General features: G+C 47.1%; 1 protein-coding gene across 3 annotated transcripts in view; it reads right to left on the reverse strand.

Moving 5' to 3' along the window:
• ADD2 (adducin 2) overlaps nt 1-12,305 on the reverse strand; it is a 77,518-nt gene that overhangs the window by 6,270 nt on the left and 58,943 nt on the right. For all 3 annotated transcript variants that reach the window (XM_083514231.1, XM_083514233.1, XM_083514232.1), the window contains 6 exons: nt 10,292-10,435; nt 9,711-9,809; nt 4,908-5,084; nt 3,832-4,083; nt 2,605-2,724; nt 2,107-2,196 (listed from right to left, as the gene is read on the reverse strand). In XM_083514231.1, the coding sequence (XP_083370357.1) occupies nt 2,107-2,196; nt 2,605-2,724; nt 3,832-4,083; nt 4,908-5,084; nt 9,711-9,809; nt 10,292-10,435 (882 nt within the window). The remainder of the gene's footprint in view (nt 1-2,106; nt 2,197-2,604; nt 2,725-3,831; nt 4,084-4,907; nt 5,085-9,710; nt 9,810-10,291; nt 10,436-12,305) is intronic.

Consider the following 12,305-nt stretch of genomic DNA (forward strand, 5'->3'; position numbering starts at 1 on the left):
TCAATCCTATCATGCTTCGATCCCACCCTTTCTCAGTGGCCGCTCCCAACCTTTGGAACTCCCTTCCTAGTGAAGCTAGACGGGCTCCCTCCTCGTGGTCCTTCTGCCGGCAGGTGAATACCAGTTTATACCGAGAGGGAAGGGAAGGGCTTTTAATAGCACCGTCCTGTTTTTATTATTTGTATTTTAATAGATTTGTCTTTTTACATTGTTTAAATTCTATTGGAGTTCAATTACTTTTTAACAATGTTTCCAGCATTTTTATTTTATTTTACCTGTGCTTTAATTTGTGCAAGCCATCTTGAGTCCTGGCCCATGAAAAAGGTGGGACATTGATGATGGTCTAAACCTCCACTGCAAAACATTTCGGCTAAATGGCAGGACGCCTCTTTAAAGGTCATTAAAAGATGGCACTGGATGCCCCTATGGCTTTCCAGACTTCACTGTACTCCCTTGCCCTTATGCTTAAAGGCACATCCTTCCATGTGTGGTGGGAGCGTCCGTTGCTTAAAGATTTCTGGACCTGATATCTTTCAGTGTCATCCATCATTATAGCATTTATGGAACACTTAACTCACTCTTGGAGGGTGATAAAAGGATCAGCCAGGAAAGTTGCATTTCACTCTGTATGGTCTCAATTTATATTGTTCATTAACAACAGTACAGTAATCTCCCTTCCCCCTCAGTCATAGCAGCCGCTATGGAGAAATTATCTTAATGCTCTAGACTGAAGTACATCCTGTGGATGTGAGCTTAACCTGGAATGTAAAAGATTTTCCAAATCTGTTTTGATGCCATATGAATAATAGAAGACTTAACATTTGTACATGTATTTGTCCTGGGAGACAACACTTTATGGTTTGTAATTGGTTTTTTTAAAAAAATGTCAATATCATTTGCAAATAATAGTAATAGTAATAGTAATAGTAATAGTAATAGTAATAGTAATAGTAATAGTAATAGTAATAGTAATAGTGAGGGGCCTTTTGTGGGACATTATTACAGTCAAACTCATATTTTGTCAGATAAGCACATGAAGAGGCTGAGGTTCACAGAGCTTTCCTGTTAAATTTGCTAGAGAGAACTCTGTGACATCTCTTCCTTTGTTTGCCTTGGCAGGAAGCTGTAACACTACATCCTTCCTTCCTGCCTGAGCATCTCTCTCTTTCCCTCATGCAACATTTTGAACTTAGATTTTGTACTTTTGTAACTTAGTAGTTATGAACCTGCCTTCATTTTGCTACTGTAAACTGCTGCTTCAAGACCCAGGTTAGGTAAGCAAATACTACTTTCACTTCTTCTCAAAACAACGTGTGTGATGGTCATTTTTAAGGGAGAGAAAAGCAGTAATACCAGGGAAAATCCCATCTGCCTTAAAGCATCCTGGATTCTTGTCTGTAGAAAGTTAAATCAACCTTGCCTTAGCTTCCAAGTTTAATGCTGCAAAGGATGGTACACTGCTGATCTCATAAACGTGAGCAAGGATCCTCTCCTCCTGCCTAAATCCATTCCTACACTTTTCAGTGCTAAATTCTTGAGGGTGAAATTTAATTCCCAGTGAGATCAGGAAAGCCCCAACCCTCTATTATTTGAAATGAGCTTAAGAGGTCTAAGCGCTGGGATTCAGCCAAGGAGCCCATGAAGGACTTCCACTAGTGCAACTGGACTTCCTCCTGCTATCCTCCTCCATGCACAGACAATTGGCTCTTTGGGGGTCCAGAGACATCCCAGAACTTCAGGGAGGTGGTGGTGGTGAAGAGGACAGATAGTTGCATCAGGCAAGCAGGAATGCTTGCAGAAACAGAGCGATCTGCTTAGCGCTACTTTGAATCCCCGCCCCCCAGATGTCTATAGAATAAATAAGTAAAATATGCTTGTCCTCATAACAGCCTGGTGAGATCAATGTGGTAGAGAAATGGTGCCTGATTTGGAGTCTCCATCCCAGTGACGCTTATGGCACTGGAGCCAGCCCCCTCCAGTCGACAGCCATTGGGGGGGGGGTGGCTAGATGATCCTCCCAACTTTACAATTCAGTGATGCTATGATTCTATTCCAGGACATTCCCAGCGGGTTTTTGCACCGGGAGGCTCCCTGAATGACAAGTACCGGGCTCCTGCTTTTCTCTGCTATCACGCTGGCGAGCAACTGGGACTGGGGTCCGGCTGATTTCACGTCCTGGCGGTTTTGTTCTCTAATCTGCAAGTGGAAATGAAGGAAAAGAGGAGAAAGTTTGTGGTCTGTGGGATTGAAGCAATGCCCCTGAAGAAGAGAAAGCAACACACAAAGTTTCTTGGTGCCATCAGGGGCTGTGGATCAGGACCCGGCTCCCTGTTACCAGCACTGATGGGATACCTGGCTGGAGTTCTGACCTAGTCCAGCGCATTGCAGGGGGTAGGACTAGGTGACTTCCAACCCTACAATTCTGGGACTCTACACTGCATTACACCAGCTCTCCCCATTGTATTTCTGCTAGGGAGAGAGGCTGCGGGGATTCTTCCCCAATACACAATTCCCAGGATTATTTTGGGGATGCCATAGCAACGGAGGCGGTACCAACAGAGATGGAAAGTCTCCAAAGAGCAAATGGGAAGGAGGCGGCTGTACCTTATTCCTCATTTCCAGAACTTCTTGTGGGTCTGTGTAGAGAGGCACAAATTGGTTTGGGTTTTCAATTCGGATCGGTGTTCCACTGCTGGTTTTCTCCACCTCGTCTGCTTTCATCCACTGGGCAGCATGAAAAGTCAAGGGCAAATTGTAAGGGCAAAGGGAGGTCTCTTAAGGGTGGAGAAAGGGCACAGAGGGATTCCTTAGCTGGGATTCTGGCACTGCAAGGGGTTGGACTGGATGATCTTTGGGGTCCCTTCCAACTCCACAAATGATCTGCAAAGCTGAGAGGCAGGATGGGATTTGGGGCTTCTGAATTCAAACTGATGAGTCAGTTTTTGCATCCACACTGAGAAAGAGCCCAGATATGTAAGGCTACAGACATTCAGGTTCCTAATTCAGCAAGAAGAGCTTTTCAGATGATTGTGACCCCCATCTTCTCTCGCTTACCTCACTGTGTGGGCCCTGCTGTCATGTAACTAGTCCTCATGAACTGTATAATCTGCCACTACTGAAGGTCACAACTCTTATTACCTATTTCCTGATTGTCACTGAAAACAGAAACGTATGTCCTCTGATTTTCTGAATAGTCCAAGGCAGAAATTTTCTTCAAATGAGTTAAATGGCCTGACTGAATTAAAACAGCTTTTCGAATCTTTAAATTCTCCCCCACGGTGAATATGTTTCATCCTCCCATACCAGCCAGTGGCTGCTACTGGGGGTGGGGGAACGGACGGACCTGGAGGAGTAGCCTCAGTGCAAGAGGACACAGGTTTGTCACACAAATAATGGGACTCAGAAAAGGGCAACCAAAATTATCAAGGGGGTTGATTGACTCCCCTGTGAAGAAAAGTTGCAGTATTTTAGTGTAGGGAAAAGGTGAGTATGACAGAAGTTTATAGAATAGTGCATGGATAGAAAGTAAGTTTTTATCCTTCTGTCATAACATTAATGAAGCTGAATTCAGAACAGAGAAAAGAAAGTCCTTTTTCACCCAGCACAGTTAAACTATGGAACTGTAGGCGCTGTAACTTTACAAAGGTGCACTCCTCCACTGTCTCCTGAGACAGATGTCAACCAACCAACCAACCAACTGTCCCCTAAATTTCTGCTGTAGCCAATTAGATGGGGGAAGAGGGCCTTTCTTTCAGCATGGAAAATGGTGGCCACTTCGCTTATGTGGAGCATTTCGCAGGGACAAGAGGCAGTGAATGGTGTTCTCCTTACGGTGGTTTTGGTTCTGCTGGCGCTGCCTTGGCTTTCCTCGGCCACATTCACCCGCAGATAAGTGTTAGGTGTGTTCAGCCAGCGGGTCTTCTCCTTCTGCTGCTTCTGGGCATGCTGCCGGAGAGTTGAGATGGGGGCTACGTCCTCCTCAAACACAAAGGCTGTGACCGTGGCTGGGATCTCCACCTCACTCTTGTGCTTGGTTTTCTCCTGGACAAACGGATAGCGGTAGGCGTAGCCGGTCCGGTAGCCCTAGGAAGGACAAAGAGGCTTCCCTGAAGGCTCCCCTGCATGCTGACACAGAGGCAAAAGCTGAAGCTGTGAGGCCACTTGCCTTCTGCACAGAAACTACCTGCTGATGTAGAGCAGGATTTTCAATCCCCCAAGCCCACCCCAGTTTCTGGTGCTGGTGGTTGTTGGCATGCATGAAAAACGTTTGTATTTTTACTATCTTAGAGATTACCACATTTCCTATCAGTAACATCTACCAAGAGTCAATTGATAGCAGTTCTGATTTATGGGTTAATTAATGGGATCTGGCAGCTTGCAAATGCTCAGCTTGAAGTTATAAAACGGTAACCATCCATTGTTAGACAATTTCGGCATCCAGGAACTCATTGAATTAAGTTGGGGAAAGGTTTGCTAAAGCCAGGGTGGGGAACCTCAGTGGCCCTCAAGTCACTCTATGTGGCCCTTGGGTTTCTCCCCACCACACCCCCTGCTGTGCCTTCTTTGCTTTGCCCTCTCCTGGAGTGCTTTTGCCCTGGAGTGTGGGGGTGTCAAAGCCAGCCTGCTTACGGACTCATTGCTAAAACCGTGTTTATGGAAGACCATCTTACTCGGCTCTGAGTGATCGCCAAAGAAGAAGACTGTTCCAAGGTAACATCTGCATCAATTGCTCTGCCCATTTTTGCCTCTGGCCCCACCCACCGCTGGCATGTGGGTCCCAGAAGGTTCCCCAGAAGGAAACGCATCCCTCAGGTAGGAAGAGGCTCCCCTGCACTAGACAGAGAAAGTGAGGATGGGACACATGTCCAGGAAAATGGGCGCTGTGGCATCTGCGCTTGCAAACGCACCAGGTTGTCGAGCATCCTCATCAGAGCCTCAAACTCGTGCTCTCCCAGCCGGCTCTTCTGCATGGGTCCAAAGGTGCTGCCGGCCCATCGGACAGAGCCAACGTCATGGGGCCGGTGCTTCTCTCGCTCCAGGAGTATCAGATTCTCTGCTCCGCCGGCACTGGACAAGGCTGAGACCTGGAAAGATGCAAACCACAAGAGAGGCCATTTATCCACATGTGGTGTCCAGGCAAAATAGCTGAGCGCCAAGAGAATATCTGGAGAATAATTCAGAGATCATAAAGTGCAGGGGAGAACCAGTTGGGAGCCAATTTGTTGCAGCCCCAGCAGGAGCCCGAGGGTGCGGGGAGGGGGGCAAGACAGCAGCATCCTTTGGTCATCAAGGAAGTGTGGAAGGAGCCCATGCCTTGCCACCCTTCCACCTGCAGACGGCGCTCATGCGCTGGGCCTTGGCACATGGCTGACCTAGTTTTTTCCAGCTGAAGAAGTAGGCTGATGCTCAGAGGGGCAGACAATGGCACTGAGCATCTAAGGCAGGAATTGCAGGAAGTCCAACCTGCCTCCCCCCACCCCCACCCTGCCTGGGGTTGCAGGGCTTATTAGTTCCTGACAAGGCTGGGCAGAGCCAGAAAGACAGAGAAGGGGGCCGGGGAAGACTGTTGCCTTTTGGGGATAACATTTTTAAAGCCCCAGAAGAGGAAACAGCTGATGAAGCCCACATATGTAAATAATAATACAATTGATTCATTTATGGATTATGAAGCTTGACGTTCTATTCTTTAACTTCCTGCCTATGCAAAAAAGTAAACATTACCAAATAAATCAGGTGCGGTACTCTCCCTGATGCTTTTCAACATCTTTATGCGCCCCCTTGCCCAGCTTGTCTGGAGTTTTGGGCTGGGCTGCCATCAGTATGCCGATGACACCCAACTCTATCTGTTGATGGATGGCCATCCTGACTCGGCCCCAGACACACTGATCAGATGCTTGGAAGCTGTGGCTGGATGGTTTCATGGGAGCCGGTTGAAGTTAAATCCTTCGAAGACAGAGGTCCTTTGGCTTTGAAGGGATGATATGGGATTGGGGGGGCAACTCCCATCTCTTGCGGGGGAGCAATTAGTGCCATTGCCTTCCATTAAGAGTTTGGGTGTAATCTTTGACACCACCCTTTCCATGGAGGCGCAGATTGCAGCTATAACAAAGGTGGCATTTTTTCATCTCGGCCAAGCTAAGCAGTTGGCTCCTTACCTCTCTCGCCCTGACCTAGCCACTGTGATCCACATGACGGTCACCTCCAGACTGGATTATTGTAACTCGCTGTACATGGGGCTGCCCTTGAGACTGACTCAGAAACTCCAGTGGGTGCAGAATGCCGTGGCAAGACTCCTTACGGGGTCCTTGCTGCGAGATCACATTCACCCAGTGCTATACCAGCTGCACTGTATCCCGGTGGAGTACAGGGTCAGGTTTAAGGTGCTGGTTTTAACCTTTAAAGCCCTATACGGCCTAGGACCCTCGTACCTATGGGACCGCCTCTCCTGGTATGTCCCACAGAGGACCTTACGCTCTTCAAACAAAAACACCTTGGAGGTCCCGGGCCACAGGGAGGTTAGGCTGGCCTCAACCAGAGCCAGGGCTTTTTCGGCTGTGGCCCCGATCTGGTGGAACGCTCTGTCACAAGAGACTAGGGCCCTGCGGGACCTGACATCTTTCCGCAGGCCTGCAAGACAGAGCTGTTCAACCAGGCCTTTGGCCAAGGCACAGCCTGACCCCCTCCTTTGGTAATTCTTCACAGAACTCTAGCCCAATGGTTGCCATCAATTTGATTTGAACTGATTTTATAATGAATTGATTTTAGAATGCTGTATTATTTTACTGCTCTGAGTCCGGCTTTGGCTGGGTAGGGCGGGATGTAAATAAAATTTTATTATTATTATTAAATTATGCAAAGCAACTTTTTAAATTTTTTGCAGATCTTAGCAGGAACCAGCTTGGAGGAAGGGAGGGGGTTTTTTCCCTTTCTTCTGAGATTCATCAGCATAGAGCGGGGTAGGGATTTTCTTTAGGATCATGACTGGAGCATGGAGGGTTAAACTTCACCCCATTCCCTGCAGTGGAAATAGTGCCCCTCTTGGCTTAATTGCTAATTTATTTGTTACATTTATACCCCACCTTTCCCTGAAGGAGCTCAGAGCGGCATACGTAGTTTTCCCCCTCCTCATTTTATCATCACAACAACCCTGTGAGGTAGGTTAGGTGACAGGGCCCTGTAATGTTGGGGCTGGTGGGATTTGTACTCCAAAATGCCTTGAGGGCACCAGGCCGGGGAAGGACAACGTTCAACCAGCACTTTCCCTCTTCAAAGGCTCTTACCATCCCTAAGCTGCAAATGCGAAGCTGAGCTTGAGAAAAGCAGGTTTTCCTAAAGCATCCCAGAGAGTTCAGAACAGAAGCGTGATTTTCACTGGGGACTTCACAGCTGCCAGGAACCACCATACTCTGCCAAATTTTACTCTGCAGCATGTTAGGAGGAACACAATGTTCCTTCCATACCACAACTTCTGTAGGAGAAAAACATCATTTCCCTGTGCCTAAAAATTTAATTATTGCAGCTGAAGCTACTAAGATGCTACTTGGTTGGAGCCAGCTAAGAACTACTCAGAGTAGGTGCACAGGAATGAAGGAAACTACATCAGTTATGTCCACTAATTCCATGGGGTCGACTTGGAATGTGGCTAACATTGGAAATAAACCATTGCTAATTTAACAGGGGTATGTGTGTGTGTGTGTGTCATATGTGTGACGTATGTGAAGGCACAACCAGATGCCTTCATCTGCTCCAACTGCAACAAAACAGGTATTTCCCATAACAGTCTCTACAGTCAGAGCAGGTGCTGCAACCTTCCAACAGTTGGACCTCACCCCCCAAGGCGTCCTCTTCCATTGTTTCCAAGACAGGTGGAAGCCAACCAACATGCGTCAACATATACACTATCAATAGTAACTGATACAAACTATCAATATCAATGGATATTGCTTACTTTAGAATGGTTTTAAAATACTGTCACATGAGTATTCTCGGAATGAATTATCTGGGTTGGTTGCCTCCTTGTGAACTTAAATGAACTGGCATTAGACTGACTAGAGTGAGGATGCTCTGATGTGCATTTTTGCTCCTGTGTTGTTACTGTGGCTGCTTTGGACATGCTTACATGGGGAAAGGACATACCGTAGATTCCGGCGTATCAGACAACTTCTTAACCCCGGAAAAGAGGTTAAAAAGTCGTCTTATACGCCAGGTATGGGCGGTGCGGAGCGGAGCCCGGCCACTGCTGCTTCGGAAGCAGCAGCAGGGGGGGCAAGCTCTGCTCCGTGTGGCTTTTTCCTGGTGTGGAGCTGCCCAGTGTATTAGGTGACTGGGCTTATAAGACGAACCCCCAAATTGAAGCTGCCAATTTGGAAAATTGGTTTCCAGGTGGAAAAATCAAAGTTAGAAACAGAATTGTTAGAACCCAATGTAAAGACACTGTCGAGAATGTATAATCTGCTGTTGAAATGGAATACTGAGGAAGAAACAGTAAAATCGGCAATGATAAAATGGGCACAAGACATAGGCCATAACATTATGTTCGCTGACTGGGAGAAGTTGTGGACCACTGGGATTAAATTTACGGCATGTAATGCCTTAAGAGAGAATATTATGAAAATGATGTATAGGTGGTACATGACCCCAGTTAAGCTTGCAAAAATATATCATTTGCCCGATAACAAATGTTGGAAATGCAAAGAGATTGAAGGTACATTCTTTCACCTTTGGTGGACGTGCCCAAGGATCAAGGCCTTCTGGGAAATGATATATAATGAACTGAAAAAGGTATTTAAATATACTTCCCCGAAGAAACCAGAGGCCTTCCTCCTGGGCATAGTGGACCAATCGGTGTTAAAGAAGGAGAGAACCTTTTTTATGTATGCTACAGCAGCAGCAAGAATCCTCATCGCAAAGCATTGGAAGACACAAGACCTACCCACCTTGGAAGACTGGCAGATGCAACTAATAGACTATATGGAGATGGCGGAAATGACTGGCAGAATCCGAGACCAGGGAGAGGAGTCGGTGGAGGAAGATTGGAAGAAATTTAAAATTTATTTGCAGAAATATTGTAAAATTTTTGAATGTTGAGGACATTGAAATGAGTCGCAGGGGCTTTAGCAACAAAGTAAAATGTAAGATTGGATTAATAACAGATAAATTAAATAGGATATGAATTTGCTGAATTAATTTCTAAAAGGGATACAAGAACGGGAGACGTGAGGAAGTCGGGAAAATAAGTTAATTGAAGATGAGAAATTAAGAAAGAGGGAATTTTTGTTTTTTGTTATTATATGTGTTTTTATCTCTTTTTTCTTTTTCTTTTGATGTGTTTAATGTTTGTATTTTGGTATTGTATTGTTTTTTCGGCGATTTTGTGTTTTCTTTGTCTTGGTGTATTTTCTTGAGTGCTTTTCTATTGTGAAAATTTAATAAAATATTTATTAAAAAAAAAAAAAAGAAGCTGCCAATTTGGGGGGGTCGTCTAATACGCCCAGTCACCTAATACGCCAGAATCTACGGCACACAAATGGAAATAATAATGGTGTCTCTAATGCTGTCAGGGGTCCCTTTACCTTTACCTTTAATGCTGTCAAGCAGTTGGACTAGATGACCCTTTGAGTCCCTTCCAACTCTATAATTATATGATTAGATAAAACGTGCCTGGTGACGAAAAGAAGGGTGTGGGTGGGTGGGTGTGCTCTGCTGCTCACCTGCACTTCACAGGCAGCCTGCAAATGGAAGATCTTGTAGAAGGCTTCTTCCACCGTGTCTCCCAAGGCCACCACACCATGATTCCGCAACACTAGAACCTGCCAAGAGAAGGAAGGAGAAAGGGTCAGTAAAAATGGGGAAAGCCATAGGTGCTCCTCAATTCTGTATAATTTTTCACACTGCCTCTTGCCCGAGGATTTCAAAAAGTCTGGCTAAGCCCTACTTCAGAGGTCTAGATCCCAAATGCCAGCTCCTCCACAGTTCCACATGTCCTGCCGTCCCCCCACCAGGGAAACTGGCATTTTACCATTGAATCAGAGCAAACATCAGTCAGGTTTTCTGTGAATTGACGCTTCCTCTGGTTCCGTGTTAGAGAGCAGGTTTTCCTGGGGAAAGTCGTGAGGCAAACAGACAGAAAACCACTTGGACCCCTGCCTGGAATGCACGGGGCAAGCAGAAGCCCTCTTGCCCCTGGGCTTTCTGGGCACAAAACAAGCAGTGTGGACAATCCCTAAGGGCTGTTTGACGCGCCACAGTGCCAGAGGACGCTGAAGCCTGAATGCTACCTCTCAACCCTCACCTTGCAGGTAGGTCCTAGACACTTCTGCAGCTCGATTCTGTCCGCTTCTTCCTCCATCTCCCCGTTGAAGTCAAAGTACACCATGTTCCCTGCCAGCAGTGCATCGTGGGAAATGGGCAAGAGGCCGTGCTTCATGGCAGACACCTGGGAAGGAAGACAGACCAGAGACAGAGAGGCAAAGATGAGCAGGTAGAGTCATCCCTTGTCTTTCCATCGACGCATCTCCACTGTGCCTTGAATGGGCAACAGAGGTGGGCCTGACCTTTGCACCGTAGGTCACATCCTAGGCATGCCAGAGTCAGAGATTTCTCCATCCCCCCTTCCAGGCAAGCGAGAGGCATCCTAGTACAAGGGCACCTTCCAGCCAGGCAAAAGCACTCAGTGGCAAGAAGGGCCTTTTACCAACTGCAGTTGCTTCAACAGTTGTGGCCATTCCTGGACTGGGAAAGCCTGGGCACAGTAGTTCATTGGTTACTTCAAGGCTGGATTACTGCAATGCACTCTATGTGGGGCTTCCCTTGTACTTGATACGGAAGTTTCAGTTAATGTGCAATGCCCAGCATGATTGCTGACAGGATCGAGGCCTTGTCAGCATACAACACGTGCGTTCATAGGTCTGCACTGGTTGGCAATTTGCTACCAGGCCAGATTCAAGGTGTGACTATTAGCATATAAAGCCCTTAACAACTTGGGACCTGTTCTGTATGTGAGATGGCCTTACCCCGCCTGTGCCCGCTCGACTGCTTTGAATGGAACTGGCACTGTTACAGGGGCCACATAATACCCCTTCCACATCTCTAAGGACGCCATTTTTTAGTGTGGCAGCACCAACACTTTGGAACTCCCTCCCTATTGACATCAGCCTTCACTGTACTCTTTCGGGTGCCTGCTAAAACATTTTTTTGTTTAGACAAGCCCACCCAGACGCTTAGGAAGTTGTTGCGAGCCTTGTTGGTGGTTGCATAGGAGTCATGAGTTTCTCTCTCCTCCCACCCATCCACAAGCCTGGAATCTAGCCATTTTCTGTCCCTTCCCTTAACACAGGGGTGCCCAAACTTTTTTCAAAGAGGGCCAGATTTGATGAAGTGAACATGCATGAGGGCCGACCAGGTTGTTTAGCTTTTTTACGATTTTACCCCAAAACTGTTGAGCTTTTTTGGGGGGGATTTTACCCCAGGAAATAAACTGACCTGTGGGCCGAATTAGGCCCCAGATTTGGATTAGGCCGAATTTGGACAAGCCTGCCTTAACACCTTCCAACGCCTTCACCAACATCCCCTCTGGGCGTTATGAGCCACAACCTGGGGATCTTGCAATGGAGTCAGGCTACTTTCTCAGAGGGAGAAACACCCGGGCTTTATTTGGGGACCTCCTGGCCAGAGGACACAGTCCCCTGCAGTTTTCCCAATGACTGCAAAACAGTGCAAGAGTCCTATATCCATCCAGCTCCTTCAGGGAGGTGGAATCTACCAGCCAATCTACTTAAGGCTTCTTCAGCTGGCTATAGCTCTTTGCAGAGACTACAGCCTCCATAGCTGATTCAGAAGCTGTCCAAGGCCCTGATCTTGACTGAGCCTAGACCTTGACTGGACCCTGCCTGATTCCTGGCCATAGAACCAGGTGCAGGAATTCTGTTCCTCTTCCCTGTCTCATTTGCTGCTTTGTGGTTTCCTCTAAACATCTCATTTCTCTTCTCCTGTCACCTCTGTACTGCTGGCGAGTATTCTCCCTAAACTTCAGAGCCAGTGCATAGTTAAACTATGGAACTCCCTCCCACAGGAGGCAGTGATGACTTGGAGGGCTTTAAAAGAGGATGGGACAAGTTCATGGAGGAGTAGAGGACTATTGGTGGCTACGAGCCATGGTGGCTGGGCTCTGCCTCCACACTTGGAGGCAGTCGCTGGAAACCACAGGAGGGGAGAGCGCTCTTGAGTTTGAGTCCTGCTTGCTGGTTTCCCAGTGGTGTCTAGTTGCCCCTGCGAGGACAAGATGCTGGACTAGATGGGCCTTTGGT

This window comes from Podarcis liolepis (genome assembly GCF_965112155.1).
Source record: "Podarcis liolepis genome assembly, chromosome: 7".
Lineage (NCBI taxonomy): Eukaryota > Metazoa > Chordata > Lepidosauria > Squamata > Lacertidae > Podarcis > Podarcis liolepis.